Source organism: Pimephales promelas, chromosome 3 (assembly GCF_988280905.1).
Source record: "Pimephales promelas chromosome 3, fPimPro1.hap1.1, whole genome shotgun sequence".
Lineage (NCBI taxonomy): Eukaryota > Metazoa > Chordata > Actinopteri > Cypriniformes > Leuciscidae > Pimephales > Pimephales promelas.
In genome coordinates this window covers 42,992,489-43,018,292 of record NC_142771.1, presented here as the reverse complement: position 1 = coordinate 43,018,292, position 25,804 = coordinate 42,992,489, and the positions used below count along the sequence as shown (strand labels likewise).

The 25,804-nt window shown below is 36.9% G+C and overlaps 2 protein-coding genes, 1 long non-coding RNA gene and 1 other non-coding gene across 8 annotated transcripts in view; 2 read left to right on the top strand and 2 right to left on the bottom strand.

Annotated features, from left to right (window-relative positions):
• Nucleotides 1–17,147, bottom strand: part of ern1 (endoplasmic reticulum to nucleus signaling 1) — a 45,901-nt gene extending 28,754 nt beyond the window's left edge. Inside the window, exons 1-6 of the mRNA XM_089128940.1 lie at nt 16,932–17,147; nt 10,422–10,542; nt 6,663–6,696; nt 4,283–4,355; nt 4,009–4,081; nt 1,858–1,980 (exon numbers count right to left, since the gene is read on the bottom strand). Coding sequence (XP_088985066.1) covers nt 1,858–1,980; nt 4,009–4,081; nt 4,283–4,355; nt 6,663–6,696; nt 10,422–10,542; nt 16,932–17,003 — 496 coding nt within the window. The 5' untranslated portion in view covers nt 17,004–17,147. The remainder of the gene's footprint in view (nt 1–1,857; nt 1,981–4,008; nt 4,082–4,282; nt 4,356–6,662; nt 6,697–10,421; nt 10,543–16,931) is intronic.
• A 1,845-nt stretch (nt 17,148–18,992) lies between these two features.
• Nucleotides 18,993–25,573, top strand: LOC120465236 (uncharacterized). Its single transcript, XR_005618812.2, has 3 exons — nt 18,993–19,230; nt 19,488–22,908; nt 25,439–25,573. It is a non-coding gene; the product is annotated as an uncharacterized LOC120465236 (long non-coding RNA).
• Nucleotides 19,940–20,071, top strand: LOC120465239 (small nucleolar RNA SNORA76). Its single transcript, XR_005618815.2, has one exon. It is a non-coding gene; the product is annotated as a small nucleolar RNA SNORA76 (small nucleolar RNA).
• tex2 (testis expressed 2) overlaps nt 20,939–25,804 on the bottom strand; it is a 75,103-nt gene continuing 70,237 nt past the window's right edge. For all 5 annotated transcript variants that reach the window (XM_039654876.2, XM_039654874.2, XM_089128939.1 and 2 more), the window contains exons 10-12: nt 25,461–25,670; nt 23,438–23,558; nt 20,939–22,899 (exon numbers count right to left, since the gene is read on the bottom strand). In XM_039654876.2, coding sequence (XP_039510810.2) covers nt 22,765–22,899; nt 23,438–23,558; nt 25,461–25,670 — 466 coding nt within the window. In that variant the 3' untranslated portion in view covers nt 20,939–22,764. The remainder of the gene's footprint in view (nt 22,900–23,437; nt 23,559–25,460; nt 25,671–25,804) is intronic.

Sequence of the window (25,804 nt, the reverse complement as noted above, 5' to 3'; positions counted from 1 at the left end):
ATCGAATATTCGAAGCTTAGGTAGTAACGGACTTTGAATATTCGAAGCTTCGGTAGTAAGGAACATCGAATATTCGAAGCTTCGGTAGTAAGGAACATCGAATATTCGAAGCTTAGGTAGTAACGGACTTTGAATATTCGAAGCTTCGGTAGTAAGGAACATCGAATATTCGAAGCTTCGGTAGTAAGGAACATAGAATATTCCAAGCTTCGGTAGTAAGGAACATCAAATATTCGAAGCTTCGGTAGTAACGAACATCGAATATTCGAAGCTTCGGTAGTAACGGACATAGAATATTCGAAGCTTCGGTAGTAACGGACATCGAATATTCGAAGCTTCGGTAGTAAGGAACATCGAATATTCGAAGCTTCGGTAGTAAGGAACATTGAATATTCGAAGCTTCGGTAGTAAGGAACATTGAATATTCGAAGCTTTGGTAGTAAGGAACATCGAATATTCGAAGCTTCGGTAGTAAGGAACATCGAATCTTCGTTAGTAATGAACATAGAATCTCTATATATCTGTTTGTCCATTTGCATTGTGATTATTTCAAGAACCGTTCATCCAAACGACTTCACAAGGAAGTGCACTGTCGTATTTGGCGAAATATAGATAGACAGGCGAGACGCGACACGTTCAGAATTAATACACTTTTAATAAACTATAGAACAGTGCGAGCGGGAAGCGGCCCCGCCAGCAGAGCTTATGCTCTGAGAACGGACACTGCAAAACACACACACACACACATCTGTTAACTTTACCAATATTTTAATAAGGTAGTCTAACATTTTTCTCACTAACAAATTACTGACAAAGTAGGGGAGATTTAAATAAAGAAGCGACACGCCTCACGTGAGCAGGATTATATATGCTCCGAGGACACTGCACTGATGATATAACACACACACACACACACACACACACACACACACACACACACACACACAGGTCTAACTTAAGCAATATTGTTAATAAGGTATAGTCTTCTCACTGAAAAAGTAGGGTAGATTTAAATAAATAAAAAACGAAATTTAAATAAATAAAAATGAAATTTAAATGAATAAAACCAAAATTTAAATTAATACAAACAAAATTTAAATAAACAAAACAAAAACGAAATTTAAATAAATAGAACATAAAAACAAAATTTAAAGAAATAAAACATAAAAACGAAATTTAAATTAATAAAAACTATAATAATAATAAAAAAACTAATAACTTAAATATAGAAAAACAAAATTTAAATAAAGAAAAACTGAATTGTGACGTGACGTCCCAGTAAAATCTCAAAGCCTCGCAGGTTGTAGGATGTCAGGTTGTAGACTCATTTAGGTTGATAATAATGGGTAAAATGGATAATAAATTTTGTTTTGTTTTTTCTATTTTCCACAATGTCAAACAACGCAGCTTAACCCAAAACACAAGCACAGGCACGCACTTCTGTCCACACACACTCCGCTGTTCTGTGCTCTAGCCAGAGAAAACTCCCGTTGCAGGAACCCTTTTAGTAGTCCAAGAAGAAGCAAATATATTTATTAAGTAGCTATAACGAAGTTATACTTATACATTAAGTATTATATTTCACCAGATTTTAGTGTAAAACATTCAAGCGCGAATGAGAACTGTTTCGAGTGGGATGCCAGGTGTGAAAAAAACCCCCCGAATATTCGAATGTCACATTTTCGAATCGAATACCAACCCACCGAACAAATATTTGAATATTCGGGTCCAGCCCTATACACCGCTAGTCAGTGTTGCAGCATTGGTCATTTCAATTGGAAGTGTTTTTGTTCATCCTGCTAATGAAGACTTACAAACAGAGCGGATCTGAATCTGAAACTGAGGACGAGGTCTCACCTGTGCGTCCGAGGTACAGCAGAGATGAAGATGGACAGAACATCTCAGCATAGGAGGAGGTCAGCGTTTGCTGCTTCTCACCGGTCAACAGATCCACCACATACCACACGTCCTGCTTCTTACCTACACACACACACACACACACACATCTCATGATCAAACCTTCACATACTTCATACAGTTATTAAAGTCTCAAATGTGCAGCGTCTGTCATTCAACCAGACCATATCCCGTTTGCAAAAAAACTAAAAACTCATCTTTGATAATCAAAATCAAACCTTGTAGAAATTTGCATAATTTAAGCAAAATGATTTTGCAATATGGTTCGTCACGGTAATTAATATGCATGAAGCGTTAATAATTCTAGATAACATATTGGCAAAAAAGAGTCTCTCTCCTGCTCTCAAAACGCACAAATTGTGTGTAAAACTCATCTTTGATAATCAAAATGACATTATTATGTTTTCCCCCTGTAAAAAATTATTTCTTAAAACATCTTGAATGTAATTCGACACCCTTGCCTCTTGCAGTATGCGTGGTTCTATGAATATGCAAATGAGCCCCGCCTCCACTCACTCAGCTCATAATACCACATTACACACAGTATTGTCTTTCTATCACACTAGCCTCATGCTAACATGTACATCACACGCTTTGACAATGTTTATTCCAGTGCATGTCACAGATCCTCCAAAAGGGGAAACTTCATAATTTAGCACCAATGAACACAAAAACAAGAACAAAACCCACTAACACACAAGAACTACTGAATAAAATGAAAAGATCATTTACATATTCAGTGCATGGTTTTCCCATGTGCTCGTTCTTTCCCCCCATTTTATCATCTTAAAGATCAAAAGTCCAAAGATAACTGATGCAGCATGGGTAAATGTTCTGGTCAGGATGTGTAAACACACATCAACACGTCAGATCAAACACACCACATGTTTACCTCTGCGAAGAAGTGTGGTTTGAGTCAAACAGGGCTATTTCCTGTGATTTTCAACATGCGAGACGACTTGTGTTTGAAGTGTAATTAGGAGAGATTAACAGGTAACGGGATTAAGAGATGATTTAACAGTCTGATTTAATCACTGTTTGCCTGTCTTTCTGTGCGCTGGGTGTGTGTCGTTATAGATGTGCCTTGTGATTACGCATTCTAGATGGTTTAGGAAGGGTGGCACAGACACACATCTATTTGTGGTGTTTGCGGTGAGATTTTGAAACAATCCCACAGTGCCCACCCACAGTTAGGAGAGGCCAGTTCCTCAAACCAATCATGATCATGTCGAATCAACGCTTAAATTTCCGTAGTCGATCATTTAATCGCTTAAGACTCATCTTTGATCACCGAAATGACACATAAAATATTTTATCCTTGTAAAAAATACCACAAAAGGAGTAGATTACTTAAAAAAAAACTTTTGCTGATAATTTACTCACCCCCATGTCATCCAAGATGTCCATGTCTTTCTTTCTTCAGTCGAAAAGAAATTAAGGTTTTTGATGAAAGCATTCCAGGATTTTTCTCCATATAATGGACTTCAATGGGAACCAAACAGTTCAAGGTCCAAATGAGAGTTCCAGTACAAACTGTTCAAAGGGCTTTAAACGATTCCAGACGATGAATAAGGGTTTTATCAAGCGAAACGATCGCTCATTTAAAAAATAAATAACAAAGTTTACGTTTTATAAGCTCAAATGCTGTTCTGCGATGCACGTTCGTGACTCTTCTGTTCGAACTCGTTTATCAAAATGAACAAATCTTTTTTCGAGTCATGACTTGAAGGGTCCTAGATAAGACCCTTATTCATCATCTGGTGTCGTTTAAAGCCCTTTGAAGCTGCACTGAAACTCTCATTTGGACCTTGAACCGTTTGGTTCCCATTGAAGTCCATTATATGGAGAAAATCCTAGAAAGTTTTCATCAAAAACTTTAATTTCTTTTCGACTGAAGAAAGAAAGACATGGACATCTTGGATGACATGGGGGTGAGTAAATTATCAGCAAAAGTTTTTTTAAAAGTGAACTACTCATTTAATATCTAGTGATTAATATCTCTAGTCCTTACTACAAGCTATAGTAATAATTGACTTGGCAAATACCAGTGACAAACCAAACTGAATAAGAGTAACAGAAGCAGTCTCTCACCCATGTATAAGATGCCATCAGAACTGCGGCAGGGCGATGCCTGGACCAGCTCAGGAATGGTGAACGGCAGTTTCTGCAACACACACACACACACACACGTGTTAATCCATCCAGCAACTTTTAGCAGTCTAATCATTTAGTGTGGGTGCTACTGACCTCAGAGGTTTCCCTTTTAAAATGATATTGCTCATTTCTAAAACTATAAATATCACCATTAGCTTCCAGAGAAAGAGGAAGTCCTTCATGAGAAACGGAAAGAAGTTTTGTGTCTCACCGTCAGACCCTCGTTGTTCTTCCCTCCGAGAGAGTACAGACTGCCGTCGTTGGGGTCTGGGAGAAACGCAGGCCTGTGAAACAACACACACTTTTCAGATCATAAAAAAAATGAAAAAAAATCCTGTTCATCTACTAGTTATAATGCATGAACAAATGATTTGTATGACTGATGTTATTGATGATACACTCTCTATAGGGATGCACCGATAATACAATTTTGGCCGTTACCGATAACCGATAATCTTGAAAGCCAATAACCGATAAACTTTATATTTGAAAGCCAATAACCGAAAATCTTTATATTTGAAAGCTGATAACCGATGTATTGGCCGATAAATCTAAACAAAGTTTTTGAGAGACTGATTACAAGAACAAAAGTCTAACCATTAAAATCCACGACCCAAACACACAATTATAGTGATGCTCCCATTATTATTGTATGTAGCCGATATTACATGTAATTGTATTTTCCTTTCAATCACATTTCAAGCAATTTAAAACCATCATGTTGAACAGTGTCTCAGTAATCTATTATACATCATCTTTAATAGATCCACATTTTTTTATCGGGCCGATAATGATAACATTTAAAAATCAACGTATATCGTCCGATACCGATATATCGGGCATCTCTAATTCTGTAAATGAAAAAAACCTGTATCTGCATCTACAAGTTATAATGCATGAACAAATGATTTGTATGACTGATGTTATTGATGATACATTCTCTATAGGGATGCACCGATAATACAATTTTGGCCATTACCGATAACCGATAATCTTTACATTTGAAAGCTGATAACTGATATATTGGCCGATAAATCCAAATAAAGTTTTTGAGAGCCTGATTACAAGAACAAAAGTCTAACCATTAAAATCCACAACCCAAACACACAATTATAGTGATGCTTCCATTATTATTGTATGTAGCCGATATTACAGATATGATGAACTTTACTGTATTTTCCTTTCAATCATATTTCAAGCAATTCAAAACTATCATGTTGAACAGTGACTGAGTAATCCATTATTTATCATCTTTAATAGATCAAAAAAACATTTTATCGGGCCGATAATGATAACATTGAAAATCAACGTATATCGGCCGATACCGATATATCGGGCATCCCTAATTCTGTAAGTGAAAAAAAAACCTGTATCTTCTGCATCCACAAGTTATAATGCATGATAAAAGGATTTGTATGACTGATGTTATTGATGATACATTCTATAGGGATGCACTGATAATACAATTTTGGCCGTTACCGATAACCGATAATCTTTATATTTGAAAGCTGATAACGGATATATTGGCCGATAAATCCAAATAAAGTTTTTGAGAGTCTGATTACAAGAACAAAAGTCTAACCATTAAAATCCACGACCCAATCACACAATTATAGTGATGCTCTCATTATTATTGTATGTAGCCGATATTACAGATATGTTGAACTTTACTGTATTTTCCTTTCAATCATATTTCAAGCAATTCAAAACCATCATGTTGAACAGTGTCTGAGTAATCCATTATTTATCATCTTTAATAGATCAAAAAAAAAATTTATCGGGCCGATAATGATAACATTGAAAATCAACGTATATCGGCCGATACCGATATATCGGGCATCCCTAATTCTGTAAATGAAAAAAACCTGTATCTGCATCCATAAGTTATAATGCATGAACAAATGATTTGTATGACTGATGTTATTGATGATACATTCTCTATAGGGATGCACCGATAATAGAATTTTAGCCGTTACCGATAATCGTTATATTTGAAAGCTGATAACGGATATATTGGCCGACAAATCCAAATAAAGTTTTTAAGAGCCTGATTACAAGTACAAAAGTCTAACCATTAAAATCCACGACCCAAACACACAATTATAGTAATGCTCTCATTATTATTGTATGTAGCCGATATTACAGATATGTAATTCCATTTTCCTTTCAATCATATTTCAAGCAATTCAACACCATCATGTTGAACAATGTCTGAGTAATCCATTATTTATCTACTTTAATAAATCCAATTTTTTTTATTGGGCCGATAATGATAACATTAAAAATCAACCGATACCGATATATCGGGCATCCCTAATTCTGTATAAAGCTAATTTTAGTGACAGACTAAATTTGGCCACTATAAACAGACAAGAACTGTGTAAAAATATAGGTTTGCAGCATTATAATGATGGACTTGAGCTTGTCATGTGTGTTTTTGAGTGTTTTTTGAGTGCATTGAGTGTTTTCATCATGAGCTTCAGTGAGATGTTATCATGGAGAGGAAGAGTCGTGCTCAGCATTTTGCACAGTTCCTGTCGTTTGACTTTCCACATGCACAACCGCTCAGGTATAAACGAAAGAAAGCTTACTCTGACACGTGCGTCGGGACTTGCAAAACAGGATCTGCATTGGGAATGAGAGACACATTTCAGTTAAGCGTTATACACTCTATCAAAGGCAAATGAAGCGATGAGCAAACATGAAGACAAAAGCAAACTGGGCGTCAAATACATTCACATAAATGAATCCATTAGCACTTTCTGCTCCCAGTGTCTACTCTATTATATAAGACCTTCATGTGTTTACAAACTCAATTTTATTATTACATATTTTAGAAAGTCCTCAAACCCATCAAATAACACAAATGGATAATTTACAAGGCTCCGGATTCAGAAAAAAAAACTCTCCAATATTAAAATGTAATTTATGAAACAGACGAAACAGTAAAAATACAATAAAACTCCTGGATGCTGATTGGTCAGTGCCGATTTATAATCCTAACATAGTGACCTTTAGTAGGAATGTATGATTCCTGTGTGTTGGCCATAGTGTAGGTTACACCTTATTTTAAGGTGTCATTGTTATGTGTAATTATATATTCAAGTTCTGAGTAATATTCAAGGAGTAGTTCACTTTTAAAAAAAACCTTTGCTGATAATTTACTCACTCCCATGTCATCCAAGATGTCCACGTCTTTCTTTCTTCAGTCGAAAAGAAATTAAGGTTCTTGATGAAAACATTCCAGGATTTTTCTCCATATAATGGACTTCAATGGGAACCAAACGGTTCAAGGTCCAAAAGACAGTTTCGGTGCAAACTACAAACTGTTCAAAGGGCTTTAAATGATTCCAGACAATGAATAAGGGTCTTTCGTGTCATTTGGATTCATTCAACGAACAAAACGAACGGAAATTGACTCGGAAAAAGAAAAAGAGTTCAAACAGGAGAGTCACGAACATGCATCACAGAACAGAGCAAGGCGAGCATTTGAGCTTATAAAACTTAAGCTTTATTATTTATTTATTAAATGAGCGATCGTTTCGCTTGATAAGACCCTTATTCATCGTCTGGAATCGTTTAAAGCCCTTTGAACAGTTTGTAGTTTGCACTGAAACTGTCGTTTGGACCTTGAACCGTTTGGTTCCCATTGAAGTCCATTATATGGAGAAAAATCCTGGAATGTTTTCATCAAAAACCTTAATTTCTTTTCGACTGAAGAAAGAAAGACATGGACATCTTGGATGACATGGGGGTGAGTAAACTATCAGCAAAAGTTTTTTTTTTAAAAGTGAACTACTACATGTAGGGTTAGGGTAGGATTAGGGTTTGGTTGAGGGTTAGTTGCATGTAATTATGCATAATATACTGTTATTACTACAGTAAGTGCATGTAACACATGTAACAAGGACACTGTAAAATAAAGCGTTACCAAATTGTATAGCACTCGTGTGAGAGCCGGACCACATCAGGTCCGACGGCACACTATGGGCGTGTGTGTGTGTATAGAGCAACGGCCTCTAACACATGTCCTGCAGCTCCAGCGTGTTGGACTGGCTCAGCCTGAGCATCAGGTTTCTGAGAGACAGCCGGAGGATTGAAATGCAGTGAATATTGAACAGTGGAGAAAGTGATGGAAGATTCCACTCCACGACATTAAACCTTCATGAGCCGTTTCAGAGAGAGCTCAGGGGAAATGAGCCGGACAGACGTGCCTGGCCTTGATGATGACACAGTTTGTGCTTGAACAATATTATTGCGTAAGGAAACCTGCTATCATTCCAGCTGCATGCTGGGACAAACCAGAACACACTGTCATAAATGCAGTAAAAACAATTGCTTAATGTTTTTAATATTTCCACTCGACAGATTTAACAAATCAAATAGCAAGTCAAAGTGAAGATGGCGGCTTAAGTTTGTTAGATTCTCATTGGATGGTAAGTGTGAACAAACATCACCTGAGCTCTATGTTATTGCACTACTTTGTTTTAAAGAATTTAGTTTTAATGGTGTATATAAATGGAAAAGTGAATTTCTTAGTTGTTTAAACACCTTGCTTTCACTAAATGGCTCTGTAATGTGACGCAATACTTTTTGAAGTACAAATATTACATTTAGTCTTTAAATTAACGTGAGGTTTTATATTAAAGAACTTGGAAGCGTTGTGTAAAATAGTTGTGTGTTAATAAAGTGTTAGTTTGCCTAAAAATGAAATTCTTTTAATATTTAATTTCAAGTATTCTGAATAGAAACGATTCATGATGAACAAAAATACACTTTGATCAGAACACACACATAGACCTTTACATGTGGTAAAACACACACGTTCAACCATTCTTTACATGCAAAGACAAAACCTAACTGGTTTTTGTGGAAGCTCAGGGGTGTTTGTGTAAACCTCACTTATTTACTGAGCTCTATGTGTGTGTGACTGTCTATATACTGTATATATTTGATCAAAAGCGATCGTGTCCCTTCACAATACTTGGATTAAACTGCTCGATTCATATGGATTACTTTTACAATGTGACAGTTTTGTTTGCGTGACAACTTTCAATGGAGAGACAGAAATCCCTCAGGTTTTGAACTAACCATGTGACCCGCAGCTTATGACCAATCAATGCGTTTGGACGCTGAAAACCTTTGATTTGACCTTCCATAATACTTTAATTATGCTGTCATTATACTGCAGGACTACAATATAAACTACAAGTACAACATTTTAAAATCACAGAATGAATCATAAGCCGTTTTCCAGTGGGAAAGCGCCTATAGTTCATTTATTTGATTTATATAATATATGATATATAAGGTCTGTTCATATAAAAGGTCTGTTCAGCTGATAGTTTACTAACCCCCATGTCATCCAAGATGTCCATGTCTTTCTTTCTTCAGTTGAAAAGAAATTAAGGTTTTTGATGAAAACATTCCAGGATTTTCTCCATATAATGGACTTCAGTGGCAACCAAACGGTTCAAGGTCCAAAAGACAGTTTCAGTGCAAACTGTTCAAAGGGCTTTAAACGATTCCAGACGATGAATAAGGGTCTTATCAAGCGAAACGATCGCTCATTTAATAAAAAATAACAAAGTTTAAGTTTTATAATCTCATATGCTTACTTTGCTCTGTTCTATGATGCACGTTCGTGACTCTCCTGTTTGAACTCGTTTATCAAAATGAATGAATCTTTTTTCGAGTCATGACTCGGAGGGTCCAAGATAAGACCCTTATTCATCGTCTGGAATCGTTTAAAGCCCTTTGAACAGTTTACACTGAAACTATCTTTTGGACCTTGAACCGTTTGGTTCCCAATGAAGTCCATTATATGGAGAAAAGAAAGACGTGGACATCTTGGATGACATGAGGGTGAGTAAATTATCTGCAAAAGTTTTTTTTTTTTTAAAGTGAACTACTCCTTTAATTACGCCAGAGGACATATCTTGGCCTTAGCTCGAATATTGTGCAATATTCCAACATTATTGTGCAGGCCTTCAAGTCAAAAGCGTTGAGAAACAATGATAACATTTCCACTTCCACTAATTTCACTGTGATCTGAACTCATGATCGACCCGCGTTTAAAGCGGCTGTGTGTAACTTTTCACTCAACTAAAGCATAAAATACCATATGTTTGCATATATTGAGGAAACATGCTAAGTTCACATCCTGGTCTCTCTGAAAAACAGCCGGTTATTTCATGTGAATGTGTGTTATTGTTTTGGTCTGTGATATTGTCCACTGCGCTCGTGTTCCTGGTGCGCGAGAAATGACGATCTGTAATATTTTGACTATATTGATATTAATCTTACACATTACACCTTTAAAACAGACAGGTCACTCTGATTACGCGTACCTTCTTTCAGGGTCCATTTGATGGTTCCCGATCTCTTGCTGACGGCGTGAAGGTTCCCGTCCAGCGTGGACACGAAGAGCAGACTCTCGGGCACAGACACCGTGCTGCTGATGCAGGAGCCCTGCACACACACACACGATCATCATCACTTTTCTTATTCTTTACAACTTTCTTAAAGACAGTAGTGGCCAGAAGTGATGTCTGGCCTAAGGAGATCGACATCTATATTATAATAATAGACTATTATAATATTTTTCCACAAATAAAATGCATGAAAAAAGCAGGAATCTGGTGAATCTGTGTAGACTGGGAATCACAGTTTCTCACATTTCACCAATTATAGAGTGAATACGACATGAATATGAGATGCAACTGGCTATAGTGAAAAATGTTTAATAAATCAGTATCACGACTATTATCGGCTGATGCTGATCATTAAAAACATCTGCCTTGGCAACATATTGATCGACCACCCGCCTCAAACCTAAAATACACATGATCTGGTGGAAAACTTACTGAACATCGGACTGATCAGAGATTTAAAATGATCAAACTACTATGAAAACTCATGACATTTACACTGTAGTTTTTGTATTGTAATTTACTGCGATGTGAAGAACTGGCAGTAGGGCTGGATTATGATGAATCATTCATTCACACCATTAAAAACATAATATTCATTCAAATTGATTAAACATTTTTAAATAGACTTCAGCAATTAACATTTTGTCAAAACCTGTATTAAATTACATGTTATTTTTAGGAGATGCACTAGCCTATATATCTGCCACCATATCAGTATCGGCCGATAATATGATAATTAGGTGTTCAAGCACGAAGTGCTGAAAACATATTGTATTTGCTAGAAAGAAAGAAAAAAAAAATCCCCTAAAACGCATCGTGCATCCCAAACTGTAAGGGCTGGAGCTGTGAAACTTTGTCAGATGGTAGGGCCTCGAATTGTGGAGAAGCTATCAGAGTATGACCCCGATTGGCCCATAGGTGGCGCTACAGCAGCCAAAAGTACTAAATTGCTCATAACTCCTAGACCGTTTGACTTAGCTTCAATGTTCTTACACCACTGTAATCCCTGGCTCAAGACGGACGAGATGTATATCTCGGATTTTTTTCCGAAAAAAATTTGTTATTTCGGTTTTTGTCCAAAACCCACTTTTGCGAACTAGTCCCTGTTTTTTTGCCCAATCGGGACCAAACCAGTCTAGGCCTATTCTCTGGACTCTCTAGATCAATAATTATCGAAAAAAAGTTGAAATTTTGCATTTGGTTGGCTGTAACAGGCTCATTTAGATAGTGGTCTGTGGCAAAATTCAGTCAAAAGCCCCTAAATCCCCCCCAAAAAGTCACAACTTCACAAAAATCGGTGAGCATATGTGTCCTGGTTTCCTAACATGGTTAGGAAGCATGCAAAGTTTCGTGAGGATCGGATCATAGGTGGCGCTATAATCGCGTAATGTATTGATTGTAAATGGTGTTTTACATCTATTATGTCCGTGCATAAATGCATGTTAAATAAAATTGAATGCCTTTCAATGCTTTTGTGCTTAAAGGCCTGAACTGCTTGAACACCGATAAATGCTGCTTGCAGCTTTAATTTTTAATGTTATCGGCCCGATAAGAACATTTGTCCGATATATTAAAGCCGATAAATAATGTAGGCTATTATTTCCGTCAGTTGAGCACTGTTCAACATGATGGATTTGAATTGCTTGAAATATGATTGAAAAAAATAGGGAAAATTAGGCTAGTTAAGTCTGTAATATCAGCTACACAAAATTATAATGAGAAGAACATCACAATAATACGTGTTTGGGACATGTATTTTAATGGTGAGACTTTTGGTTTTATAATCAGGTTAAAATTTTATGAAAATCTAAATTTAGATTTATCGGCCAATATATCGGTTATCGGCTTTCAAATATAAAGAATTATCGGTTATCGGCCAACATTTTTAATATCGGCGCATCCCTACATTAAGTATTATTGTTGTTGAATTTTCATTTTTTGCGATGTGAAAAACTGGCAGTAGGGCAGGGCTGGGTTACGAATCTTTCAAGCACATTTTTTTTTTTTTAATAATAACACAAATTGACTTCAGCAATTAACATTTTGTCAGAACCTGTAGTAAATTACATGTTATTTTTAGGGGATGCACAATATATCTGCCACCATATTGGTATCGGCCGATAATATGATCATTTTTAATGTTATCGGCCCAATAAGAACATTTGTCCAATATATTAACGCTGATAAATATCGTATTATTTCCTTCAGCTGAGACTCTTCAGATGTGCACTGTTCAACATGATGGATTTGAATTGCTTGAAATATGATTGAAATAACTTCAAAAAAGGAAAATATAGGCTAGTTAAGTCTTTAATATCGGTAACACAAAATTATAATGAGAACATCATAATATTACGTGTTTGGGACATGGATTTTAAATGGTGAGATTTTTGGTTTTATAATCAGGTTAAAATTTTATGAAAATCTGGATTTAGATTTATCGGCAAATATATCGGTTATCGGCTTTCAAATATAAAGAATTATCGGTTATCGGCCAACATTTTTCACATCAGCGCATCCCTATACGAGTATTATTGTTGTATTTTTATTTTCTGCGATGTGAAAAACTGGCAGTGGGGCAGGGCTGGTTTACGAATCTTTCATGCACATTTTCTTTCTTCTTTTTTTTTTTAATAATAACTCAAATATACTTCAGCAATTAACATTTTGTCAGAACCTGTAGTAAATTACATGTTATTTTTAGGGGATGCACAATATATCTGCCACCATATTGGTATCGGCCGATAATATGATCATTTTTAATGTTATCGGCCTAATAAGAACATTTGTCCAATATATTAACTGATAAATAACGTATTATTTCCTTCAGCTGAGACTCTTCAGATGTGCACTGTTCAACGTGATGGATTTGAATTGCTTGAAATATGATTAAAATAACTTCAAAAAAGGAAAATATAGGCTAGTTAAGTCTTTAATATTGGTAACACAAAATTATAAAGAGAACATCATAATATTACGTGTTTGGGACATGTATTTTAAATGGTGAGACTTTTGGTTTTATAATCAGGTTAAAATTTTATGAAAATCTGGATTTAGATTTATCGGCAAATATATCGGTTATCGGCTTTCAAATATAAAGAATTATCGGTTATCGGCGCATCCCTATATTGAGTATTATTGTTGTATTTTTATTTTCTGCGATGTGAAAAACTGGCAGTAGGGCTGGGTTATGAATCTTTCATGCACATTTTTTGGTTGTTTTTTTTAATAATAACTCAAATTAACATCAGCAATTAACATTTTGTCAGAACATGTAGTAAATTACATGTTATTTAGTTTGTTCAAATCACTATTTGAAAAAAAAAAGTGATTCTCAATTTATCTAATTTGAGCTGAAATTTATGAAATGTTCACATTTTTTTTATCAGTTCATGAATCAAATCCATGACCTTGGCATTGCAAGCGCCGTGAATATCGACAATCTCGTTCCCCTTTTCGTTTTAGAAGTGTAACTTGAATCCAAAAGTTGCTTCAAACAACACCCAGTATTGGTACATTTAAAAACAATGTTTTGAACGAGGAGAGAAATGCAGAGATCCCTTAAAGCCTGAAAGCTAAACCTGACCTCTACACAGACAACAAACACACAACCCGTTCGCCTAGAGAAACTAGTCTGACTCTAGTGTGGGTTACATTAAACAAAGACACTTCGTAATACACACACTCTACTGGACCACGTGCTGATAGATAGTGTGTTTTAGTGTCTTGAATGTGACGGTTAGCGAGTGCAAACATTGCACAGCTGTGAGATCTCTCACGACCTCGATGGACCCGATCACCATCGAAACACACTCTTGGTTTCAGGAGAGAACAGAAAACATCTGCTGAAACACACACACACACACACAATCATCATCATCACACTGCAAACGTTCCTCAGAATTACTTAGCATGACCTGAAAACAAACACCTCAGCGGGACACGTGCTTTAATCCTCAGAGTCGTCTTCTCTTTATAATCTAGGCTATTTCATCAATACATTTGGTAAATAATGTTGGGGATTAGGTCATCAGGTTAGGCTCCGCCCACAAAACACATCATCCTCCTTATCATCATCATCACTGCTGGCAAACACCCACATGGTCTATAGATCTGGTCACAACTAAAATGTGTGAAAACAACACAAGTCAAACCTAAAAGGCTAGCAGAGCACACTTGTTCATGTCATGAACATTAAAACGAAGGAGTCGTATCAGGTTTTCACAGCAGTGATGATGGAGGAGGCTTTAGAAAACATGTGACTATCTTAGTCTTCCACATCCTCATTCTCCACGGCACAGCAGAAAAGGGAAATATCAGACACTATTTTAATAGAGATCGCAGCATGTGCATTTATTAAAGATTACGGACACACAGCCCTGCTAATCAAGGCTCAACCATATCAGTGTCGGCCGATATATGTGTTCATTTCTAATGTGATCGTTCTCTATAAATTAAGAAAATCTGTCTGATATATTTTAGCCGAGACACTTCAGATGCCCACGGAATTGCTTGAAATATGATCGAAATCACTTCAAAGAAGGAAAATACAGTAAAGTGCAACATGTGCGTGTATCATATCGGCTACATAAAATAACGAGAGCATTATAATTATGAGAATTTTGTTTTTGTAATAAGGTTCTCAAAAAATATATCAAAATATGGATTTAGGTTTATCGGCCAATATATCGGTTATCAGCTTTTAAATATAAAGAATTATCGGTTATCGGTATAAACGTTCATATCGGTGCATCCATGATAAAAATAATAGTCATTGCAGATTATTTGATGCATAAAATGTACAACATACATTTATTTTATCAGCACAACGGCTCTATTGTAGAATTGCTCTGGTAATTTAGTTATTAGTTATGTCCTCTCCAATGAATTGTTCTCATTTCTGCACAATTAGTGAATGTAAACTTATGTTTATGCACATTTCTTTAGCTTTCAACCGGCACAGTTTAAGAGGATATTTGGGGAAAGACGTTAAAATGCAGACGTTTTTATTTATCAGATAATCAACATTATTTGATAGCTGAGAGTTCTAATAGACGACATTTCTTTCTAGAGAGCAAAACAGACACACAAAAGAGTGATAATTAATACTGAATATGTGTTGAACGTCAATAACATGCTACGACTGTGACGAGAAGAGATGAACATCTATCCTTCATGAGTCACACACACTTCCTATGAGCTACAAGTCCACACACACACATGATCGGAGTAACTTCAGGAGAATTAAACTAGACGTTATGCTGAAAATAACATGGACAAAATCAATAGACTTAAAGTCTTTACTGTATAAAGGTCCAAAAATCACGTGTGTCATTTTCATAACTCAAATTTGTTTCATGGTCTGTTAAAAATCATATGAAGCATTTTAATAAATAAGCTAACGGGATATGTGAGCATACGGATAGTTGTATGTAATGTACATGTTGCTCACAGGCACAATGGTGAACGCTAACTCGAGCCGGCTGGGGACCGAGTCTGCAAAACTCTCATTGTAATTGTTTGGATACTTTATTCATAACTCGCACATCATAATAGCTGTTACAAATCTCATTTTGTGTATGTATCTAGACATTAATGTGCATACATTTTTATTTTTCTTCACTGCCAGTCTGTTACCAAACTTCTGTAAATTTACAGTGATGTTTAGTACAGATCGACCGATATTGATTTATTTATGACCGATACAATCATGTTTATGTGCCCGATAACCGATATCTCATCTGTGCATTAGTGGCTGTTATGTCAAATAAAGTTCATTAATTAATAAAGGCAAGTTATTTTACCTTTTGAACACTGCTGTGTTTTAACAGTGGTCTTGCGCGCAATTCTGAAAACGCCTTTTATCGGTGAATCCGAAATCACAAAACCAATAACCGATGATGGGAAATGCTCAAGTATCAGTAAAACCGATAATCGGTTGATTTTTAGGTAAGTTAAAAAAAAGTGTGTTGTGGAAAAGCTTATATAGGCTCAGGTCCTGTTCGTGACACCATAGACAAACGCACTCTTATCCATTGATAAAAAACAATATTATAATACAGTTAAGAAAAGTACAGCGGAAGATAGGAAGGATCCAGGATAGGAAAACTCGTGTCCAACAGGACAATGAAGACAACTCTCTCTCTAGACACTACTGATCAGATCTACTCTATCATATAAAGCTATATATCAGATCACAGCATACATTACTTTAGCGTATCAGAAATATATTCATGTCCATAATAAAAGCAAATCCATAATAACAGCAGGCAGACAAAGACCAGTCTTATAACTGTTCAATGACACCCAAACTGATAAGCAGAAGAGCAGACAGGGTCACAGGTCAGATCAGCAGTGTTTGGACTCAAGACTCCAGTAATAATGACTGATCAGAGATCAGTGAAACAGTGATGTTTACACACTCACCATCAGACTCCAGCACACGAGCGCGGATATAATCCACACCAGAGCCCTGCTACACACTCCCCACGCCATCATACACACATGCACAGTTCAGGGCTGATATCGGCTCGGTTTACGATAGTTCACTGTGCCATTGTAACATTACAACTGAACAGACGGGTTCAATGCGTTTATCAGCTCGCTTCCTCTTACTGCTCCTGCGCATGCGCACAACGCGCGGGGGCGGGGCTACGACAAAATGTCACTTCCCCTTGGACCGGAAACGAGGAGTCATATTTGTACTTTTTTGTTGTTGTTAGCGCATATTAAAAATATAAATTACATAAGAGTAAATTAAACAAGTTATGTTAATAATAATACATGGTGGTAGTAAAATATGAACTGTAATGTTTTTTTTTGCAAAGAATTTCTCTTTGTGAAGAATTATCATTTTTTAATTATGCATTTTTTTTATTATTAATTATCTATTTGGCCTCGACTGGTCTTTTTTTTTTTGATTGACTTTCCATGAATACCGTGGTCCCAGAAAACAGCTAACGTTATTATTCTGTTTTTCTTACTTGTCTTAATTCTCATCAGTAACTACATACACTTTACTTATTTGACTGAACAGCTAACAACAACCTGCGGTACACTGGGGTTTTTTGTTTTAATGGATGTCGACGGAAGAGAAGCTTCAGAATGATAATTAAACTGTTTTTGCGGCGAAATTCTGCCATTGTTGATGATGGGAGAAACGAATCCTTGCAAAGCTTCGAATCATTGAATCGACTCACTGTTTCGAAAAGATCGAAGCGCGACACTCTGGCGACCACTGCTGGCCAAACAGTGCAAATGCAGTAAGCACACACCTTTTACAAATCCATTGAAAATGTTTTATTGAAGGTATAATATACCAAATGTAATTGCCCAATCATCTAATTCTTATCGAATTTCTTAAACGTGTCTTATTTGCAGATGACATATTGTTTTGTGCTGGTGAGGATTTGCAGCAGCTTCTAATCATATCTGAAATGAGCAGGTTAAAAAGAGGGTTTGACAGTACTAAATGATCATTTGAGTAAAACAAATATCATGCTGTTTGGAAATAAGTAAGTGTGAGTCTAAATTCAATAACTATAAAAAGTCAGCACATTTAAATGTGTTCATTGACGTATACAGGCCTAGAGTATAAAATAAATGTGATAAATATAAATAAGATATGTGGTAAATGAAATAATATAATAATAATTTACTAAGTTATGGAAATGGGGTGAGATAAGGATATAATGAAATAAGTATTTTCAGACATTTTGCCAAATGTTACTTATTGCTATCTGAAAGTTTTGCTTATTCAACTTATTGGTAAAGTTTTTTTTTCTGATGTTTTGTTATGTTTATTTTAATGTCTGAAATAAAATGTCCTCATTGATATGTGTTCTTTTATCAATTTTAAGGGTTTGTTTTGTTTGTTCCATGGATGGCTCAGCTAAACAGGCCAATAAGTGACTATTACTTCTTTTATACTAATGTATAATTAAAATGTCTACAAATGTATAAAACTGCAGAGATCAGGCCAAACCATGGTTCATGTGTTAGGAGATCATCGCCCTGTTTCGCCCTCAAGCGGCGAACCATTGAAATAACGTATTTTACTGAGATCACTTGACTTTGGTAGTTTGATTCGCGATTCGAACAGCTGATTCGACACATTGCTTTGCTTTGAAAGCGCCCAAAACTACTTACAATTTAATGTTTCGACATTGATTTATTCATCAACACGTTGCCAATAAACATTTTGGAAGTATATGTTATTGGAGTTTCGACCATTTCCAGACAGATACAGGTACATTTTACTGCCCGTCTCATATAGTGTCCTCAAACAGTGGCGTTTTTGTTTTTAAATCGGAAACAAGCCAGGATATACACAATATTTATAATCCATAATTCGAATGGAAAAAAAAATACAATATACACAGTGTTAAATTAAAGAGCTTTATGTGATTGGTTATGAAGGAACACGTGATCCGTCGACCGTTACGCCTTAGCCAATGATTGAGGTTGGCATCTCCGTCCACATATGAAGAGCATTACACCTCTGATTATTACACGCAGAGAGCGGGAGAGGAGAGTCATCCGACCACTCTGTGTGTTTTCTGCTGGATCTGAAATGCTGAGCTAAATGTTAAGATTCTAGGAAGTATTTTATCCTTATTTTCTCACGTATTTATGAAAACTGCAGAGAAATATAAACTCGACAGTGTTAAAACTAGTTTATCATGGATTCCGATGAACAAATGAGCTCGTGTGTCGACAAATTCAGGTGAGTAAGTTAAACTACCAAAGACGAGCCTTTCCAACTAATCATCAAATGCTTTTCTTTATTGATGCGAGTTAGTTTGATGCCGAAAAGTAAGCCGAAGCACGTGTTTTTGCGACTGGCCTGAACACGTGTTTGCAGCATGGCTGATATACATTCATTCATATGGAAATTACCTTTATTTAATCAAGATTTAGTCGTGTTTGTCTATATAATTTTACTGTAACTCATTACTGATGACTTGTTTTGTCCCCGTACAGGATTGTTTGCAGTTGCAGTGGAGCCAGGGATTTTCGGTAAGGCCAGGCCTGAGTTCACTGAAAGAGTTTTCAGTTGTAAGTCCTGGGATGATGACTATGCGTTAGACTACTGATCAACATTGATGTAGAACTCAAATAACTGACCAGACTTATGGGTTTCAGCTCGAGACTCTGGTCTTCAAACTGGGGTTGATGTTAATCCTGTCTTTTACTTCTAAAACAGGGTGAGACGGTAAATTGGAGAAGCTGAGGTTTGTATATCCCACATCTCTGTTTAATTCTAGATAAATCTGAGTTAAATAACTGAATTTCCATTTGTATTTTGGATATGTATAACTTTTAAAGTTATCAATTCTGTATGTGTTTGAGTGTGCATAATAAAACAAAATGGATGTCGTTGCCTTGCTTGTGTGTGCTTTTTTTTTTCCTGTTGAGATTTCTATTTGTACAGCGCACTGTATCTGAACTCGTGGAGCCCCTTCATGGCTCATCGGGTCAAGCAACGGTGCAACAGTAAACGCTTCTTATAACTGGAGTGTCTTGGTTTCCCCCCCAAGTTGCTCTTTTAAAAGCAAGCAACAAAATGCTAAATTAGGTAAAGACTGTTTTTGTTTTCAGCTTATAAATTAGAAACATTATCCCTACACAGGATGTGTTTCTGTTATACAGAAGATTTTACAGTAAACAAGTTCATATAATGAGTGGATGCATGACATGTAAACTCAGCCTTTTTCCAGTAACGCTTCATGTGATTGACAGCATATCTTATTGATTTAGGCTAGTAGTGGAAGCATGTTTATTACACAAGGTATACTAAAGTATGAACTAAATATGTGTTTTTTTTGTGTTCATTTAGAGCCCATTTTTAACTATTTCTGAAAATGTAAATTTGTACAGCACAACTTTGGTAATTGAGGTGAAAGAAGCTTGTACTCAGTTATAAAAGTGTATAAGGACAAGTTAATAATAACTTTATAGTTAATAAACTATTATAATAATCATATAGAGTAATCCAGCTAGTTAATGAACATTTTTGTTGATTAGGTTTTGCACAAATGATAATATTGGTGGTTTAGAGCATTCAAAGCTATGTATTGGTTAGCTATTGAAAGGTTAACTATTTTCTTAAAAAGCTAAGCTTTTAAACATGGTCCGAATCACGTACAATCATGCCGTCCCAGGCACATAAACTGGTAAAAACATTTTTTCATTTCATTAATGGAAAATAGTAGCTAAGTCTTTATTAAAACTAGCCAAAGCTTGTCATTTCCCTCACTTGATGATGTCACACCAATGAGGGCATCACATTTTGATCATGTGATCTTACAAGTTGAGTGATAGGTGTGAAGAGAAACCCTGTATATCTATATATACTGTCCCATTTGACATCATGTCCCAACATCACCCTTAATTCCCCCTACATTTAATAAAAATGATACTGGAAACAGGAATTATTTTTGCAAAAGCCTTTTATCAATTTCCACACAACAATCATGTCGTCAATATGGCCGAACACAATATTAACATAAAATATTGTGCAAAGGAATAAGCGATTGGCAGAGCGCACACACAAGATCAATTGTGAATGGCAATATTGTAACACAAACTGTCATTCAAAGTAAACGCATTGAAATCAAAGTACATGTAGGATTGATTAAACAGATGTGGAAAAACCACAATTTACGTTCCTTGGCGCCGGCTAAGATACAGACCTTGTCATGTTTGTTGGATATAAAACACTTTTTCTCAGACCTGTCAATACATGTGAAGTATCTGATAATGGATGAATGTCAAAATTCATTCAAGATATTTTATTTGGCAAATCACTTGCCACTGATAATCCAACAGAAACGACCTACCTGATTTAATACACCATATGACCTGCAAACGCAGTGTAAAGAAAAAACCTGACAATGAACAACACAGATATTAACACTTGATAAAATATGCCAAACAAGGTGGACGAAAACGCTTTGTACATTCAACAATCTTCTCCACAGGTACACGACATACGAGTTCATCGGTGTTGGAAATAGAATAGCACTTATTTGTAGCCCACCACATAAAACACTGTGGTCAACGCAAAAACATCCTCGTTTCAAGTGAATAATGAATATAATCATGTCTTCTCCATGGTGAGAGCGCGTCACGCAACCAGTCGAATTAGCATCTGCTAAATAAAGCCATTCAGTCTTGGGACTTTCCCGTGGGGTTTATGAATAAAGGTGTTTGTTTATGGGTTGTACTCTTTACCTAGCGACAAGTAAAAACGTTATGTTTAGCACAGATCTCATTTAATTCATACAATCCCCGAAACAAAACACTATTCTAAAAGCCAATAGGAAATTCCCAAGGGATAGCCATGGTGAATTAGCCTTCCAACATTGATCTACTAATCTTTTTGGGTTCTAGGAAGGGAATTTGTACCAAAATGCACTTTTTAGATGACAAACTAAAAGTATACAATGATATGGGTGGCATTTATGAGCCGGCTATCCTAACTATGCACATTAGCATTGTTAGCACGTTTGTTCCCCTCGTTTGAGACCCAATGCCTGGCAGATGGAAAGCTATGAACCCACTAGAATAGACTGTTTGAGTCGGGATCGCTAAGGACTGAGGGGTTATTGGCTGGTGTCCCTCTTGAGCACAGTGAAATTGATCTAATTGCATAATCGGACGCCACACAGAGGGCTCAGGCAGCGGTGGACAGAAGAGAAAAATGGTGTACTTGTAGGTCTACTGAGTCTAAACAATTATTTGCTGCTTAGAAGCGTATGACAATCATGAGAAAATCATAAATGGCTTTTAGGTTTGGTTACGCGTCACGTCTTCAAATATCGAACCCTCAAATGTGGTTTGCCGTCGTACTAAAAACTCCTGTGAAATTGTGGATCAAACCTGCTGACCAGGCCTTAGGGCTATTACAGGATGAGAGATTAGGTTGTGCCATGCGACCCCGGGATGTTTGGTAAGTCAGCGTGCATCAAACAGAGGTAGAGTACACTTTACCCAGACCTTCAATGTCCCTTCACAATTCACCAAAACCTCTTTAATCCTGCTCTCGAGGGCCAACAGCATGTGCATTCGGGACTGTCCCAATCAAATCAAAAGCAAGCAAGCAAGCAATTTTGTCCTTTCTTGTAGTTATGGATGTGTTGGTATTTTTCACAGCTGTGTTCAATGGGCAATATGGCACCTGTAATTTCCAAGTCAGGTATAGTCATGCCCTCATGGGACTTGAGTGTTTTCTTCTGCTTAACACAGAAGCACATCTTCACATGTCGTCAAGGGATTCCTCGGGGTCCGCTGTGTCCTCGTCCTTCAAGGCGTTGGCGTCGGACCGCGTGTCCATGGCAGAGTGCATGATAGGCAGCCAGACGTCATCCATGTTTGGCATTACAAAGATTTTCTGCGGAAGGTAAGAGGGCATGTGGGTAAGAGCTTAACACTAGAACACCTCAAATTAAAGTGTATCTGAAGAGGGGAACCACTAATAGAAAGGTGCAGGTATGACATCACTTTGCAGGCCAAAACGAGTTAGCATTTTAGCACTTCCGGTCCCAAAGTCAATGGGTTTTTTGAGTTAAATGGCTGAACACAAGCTATTCAACAACATATACATCAGTATTACCCACACGTGAAGCTGTCTTGAAGAAGGCGGTTGCTAGCTAACAAGTGGCTTAGACTCAGTCCGCTTTTACAGCATCGTTATGCTTAGAATAATCTTATGAATTACTGATCTCAGAGCTTGTTTTTAGCGATGATCCAGAAGCCTAAGGGAGATGTTTTTGTGGTTCCCAAACTGCCGGTTGGCCTATAAAGTAACACCATACATGCACCAATAATGTCACGGTGTCGTCCACTGTCCTGTATAGGTTCAGCCGGGATCAAACTGGACCTCGAGAACCAATGGCCGAGGACACCTTTGAGAAAACCAACCGATTTACCTGAAACTCCTGATCTAGTTTCTTCTCTATCCAGTCTGTCACATGAGCAAAAGTAACCTCTCTCTCGCCCAGCTTAGGCCGAGCTTTCAGCTCCAGACGAGGAGGTTTTCTGAAACCATACCTGACAGAAACAAACACACACATCAGCACACATCCTTCACTCTCAACACATTATTTCCCATAACCTGCATTTCATCATTGCATTGCGCTGGTTTACTGGCCAAAAATGTAAATAATGGTTACCAATCACCAAAACTGTAAGACTTTCCTTCATCTTGGGAACTGAATGAAGACGAGATATTTCTGTCCATCCATTGACAGACTAAGCAACTACCACTTTGACGCTTCAGAAAGAGATCGTAAAACGAATCCATATGAAGCGCTTGATTTAATCAAGGCTTTTATTCACATTTAAACATTGATCAGCCGACATAAACAGAAGCTTGACGCCGAAGCTCAAACGTGTAAACAAAAGTCTTTGGTTCTCATGCTTGAGCTTCTGTTTATCATAACAATGTGTGAGTTGATTATATTTGAATAAAAGCCCAAGAAAATTTGGACTAAACCTCTCTATTCATATGGTTTAGTTTTACGACGTCTATATGAACTATCTGAAGCGTCGAAGTGGTAGTTGCGTAGTCTGTCAATGAAGGGGCAGTTCAATGAAAACATTTGTGTTTGGAAGATGAATGAAAGTCTAATGGGGTTGGAACGACATCAGGGTGAGATAATTAAATGACAGATTTTTCCTTTTTGGGTGAACTAACTAACCCTTTAACTATCAGAAATAGATCATAATGGCAAATTGTATTTGAGTAAAACATAATTCCTTATTTGTGATTGTTGGCAAAGTTTTTACTCTTTGGACAGGTTTCGTGAGCTTCATCCATGGCATGAACATTCATTTTAAACCCAATCTTGAGATATGTTGCCATGTGTCCTGAGTTATGACCAGCAGATGGCATGATAACAACATTTTCATGGCTGGATTAGAAAACACAGATGTGTTGCCTCGCTGCCTTATCAGGAAATTGAAGGCATCTTGCGAAACTGCGGTAGCGTAACTTCTGACGCAGCGCAACGGTTTAATGATCTACAGCACAGAAGAGCTTTAGTGAGAACTAAGCTAATATTTAATTACTACAACAGTCATGTCTTGCTAGAAAAGACATCAGAAGTGGAAAATATTAGTCAAAAAAGTACATTTACACACAAACCGATGACCAACCATAACTATCAGACGCCATCTTTATTTTTAGCTTAACGGTCACAGAATGGAAAGCACAGGATTGTGGGATATCAAAAGATACATACAGGGTTTGAAAGTAACACACGCAGAGTGTCAAGTAACACAATTCGGCGTGTTTGCACAGATTTGTCTCACACAAAGTCCTCATGATATATTAAACACAGTGTATCGCACAGAATCTGCTCATATCTGCTTACTTCAACACACACCTCACTACGCAGCGACTTTTTTTTTGGCTAGTGGCCGGTAGCCTAGCCAAATTGGCTGGTTAGTGAAAAGGTTCATTTCAACCCCTGGACACATCGACGCCACCTTGAAAGATAGATCAGATGAAGGTTTCTCAGTAGGCCGGAACTGAAACTAACACTGGATTCGAATGTGCCTTGAAAAGTGTCCTCGAGTTGCTAAGCTTTTGGACACAGCTAATATCACCCTTTAATTCTGCAGGGTTTGTACGAGCTGCTTAAAATGCTTGAATTTGACCTGGAAAACAGACATCTTTATGAAAATGTACTTAAATTATTAAAACACCATATATGATTTTATTGGTAAAATAATCTTTTCGCACAATTTCTGCTGCAGCCCGTCTGATATAGCCTAGATATAGAGCCGTTTGGCATGGCTGTGAGCGTGATATTGCTCATAAATATGTATAAAATAAGTATATTACAGCTTTCATTCTTAAAGTGCTTGAAAAGTCCTGGAACTTTGTCTTACAGTCTCTGATCCTGTGCATATATGCATGTGTATAGGGTATGAATGAATGCGGTTTACCAGATGCGGTCAGTCGGAGGCGGTGGGATGTTGACAGCTAGTGTTCCCTGGCACTCCTGGACCTCCACCGTCAGCACCAGCGGGGTGTTGGACACCTCCTCCATCTTCTTCTTGATGAACTCCGTCTCTGTGGCTTTCTGGAAATACTTGGACTTGGCAATCTTGTCCACAAAGCGCATTATTTTGCTGGATCGGTGTCCGCCAATATAACTGTGAAGAGAAGAGTTAATCATCAAGGGTTTTCTACAGGTGTGTGGCCATCTTTTAATGCTCTTGGGTATTTTTCATGGTAAATTGTTGAAATACTTTAAAAGAGTCATTTAAAAAACTGCTTTGTTGACTCA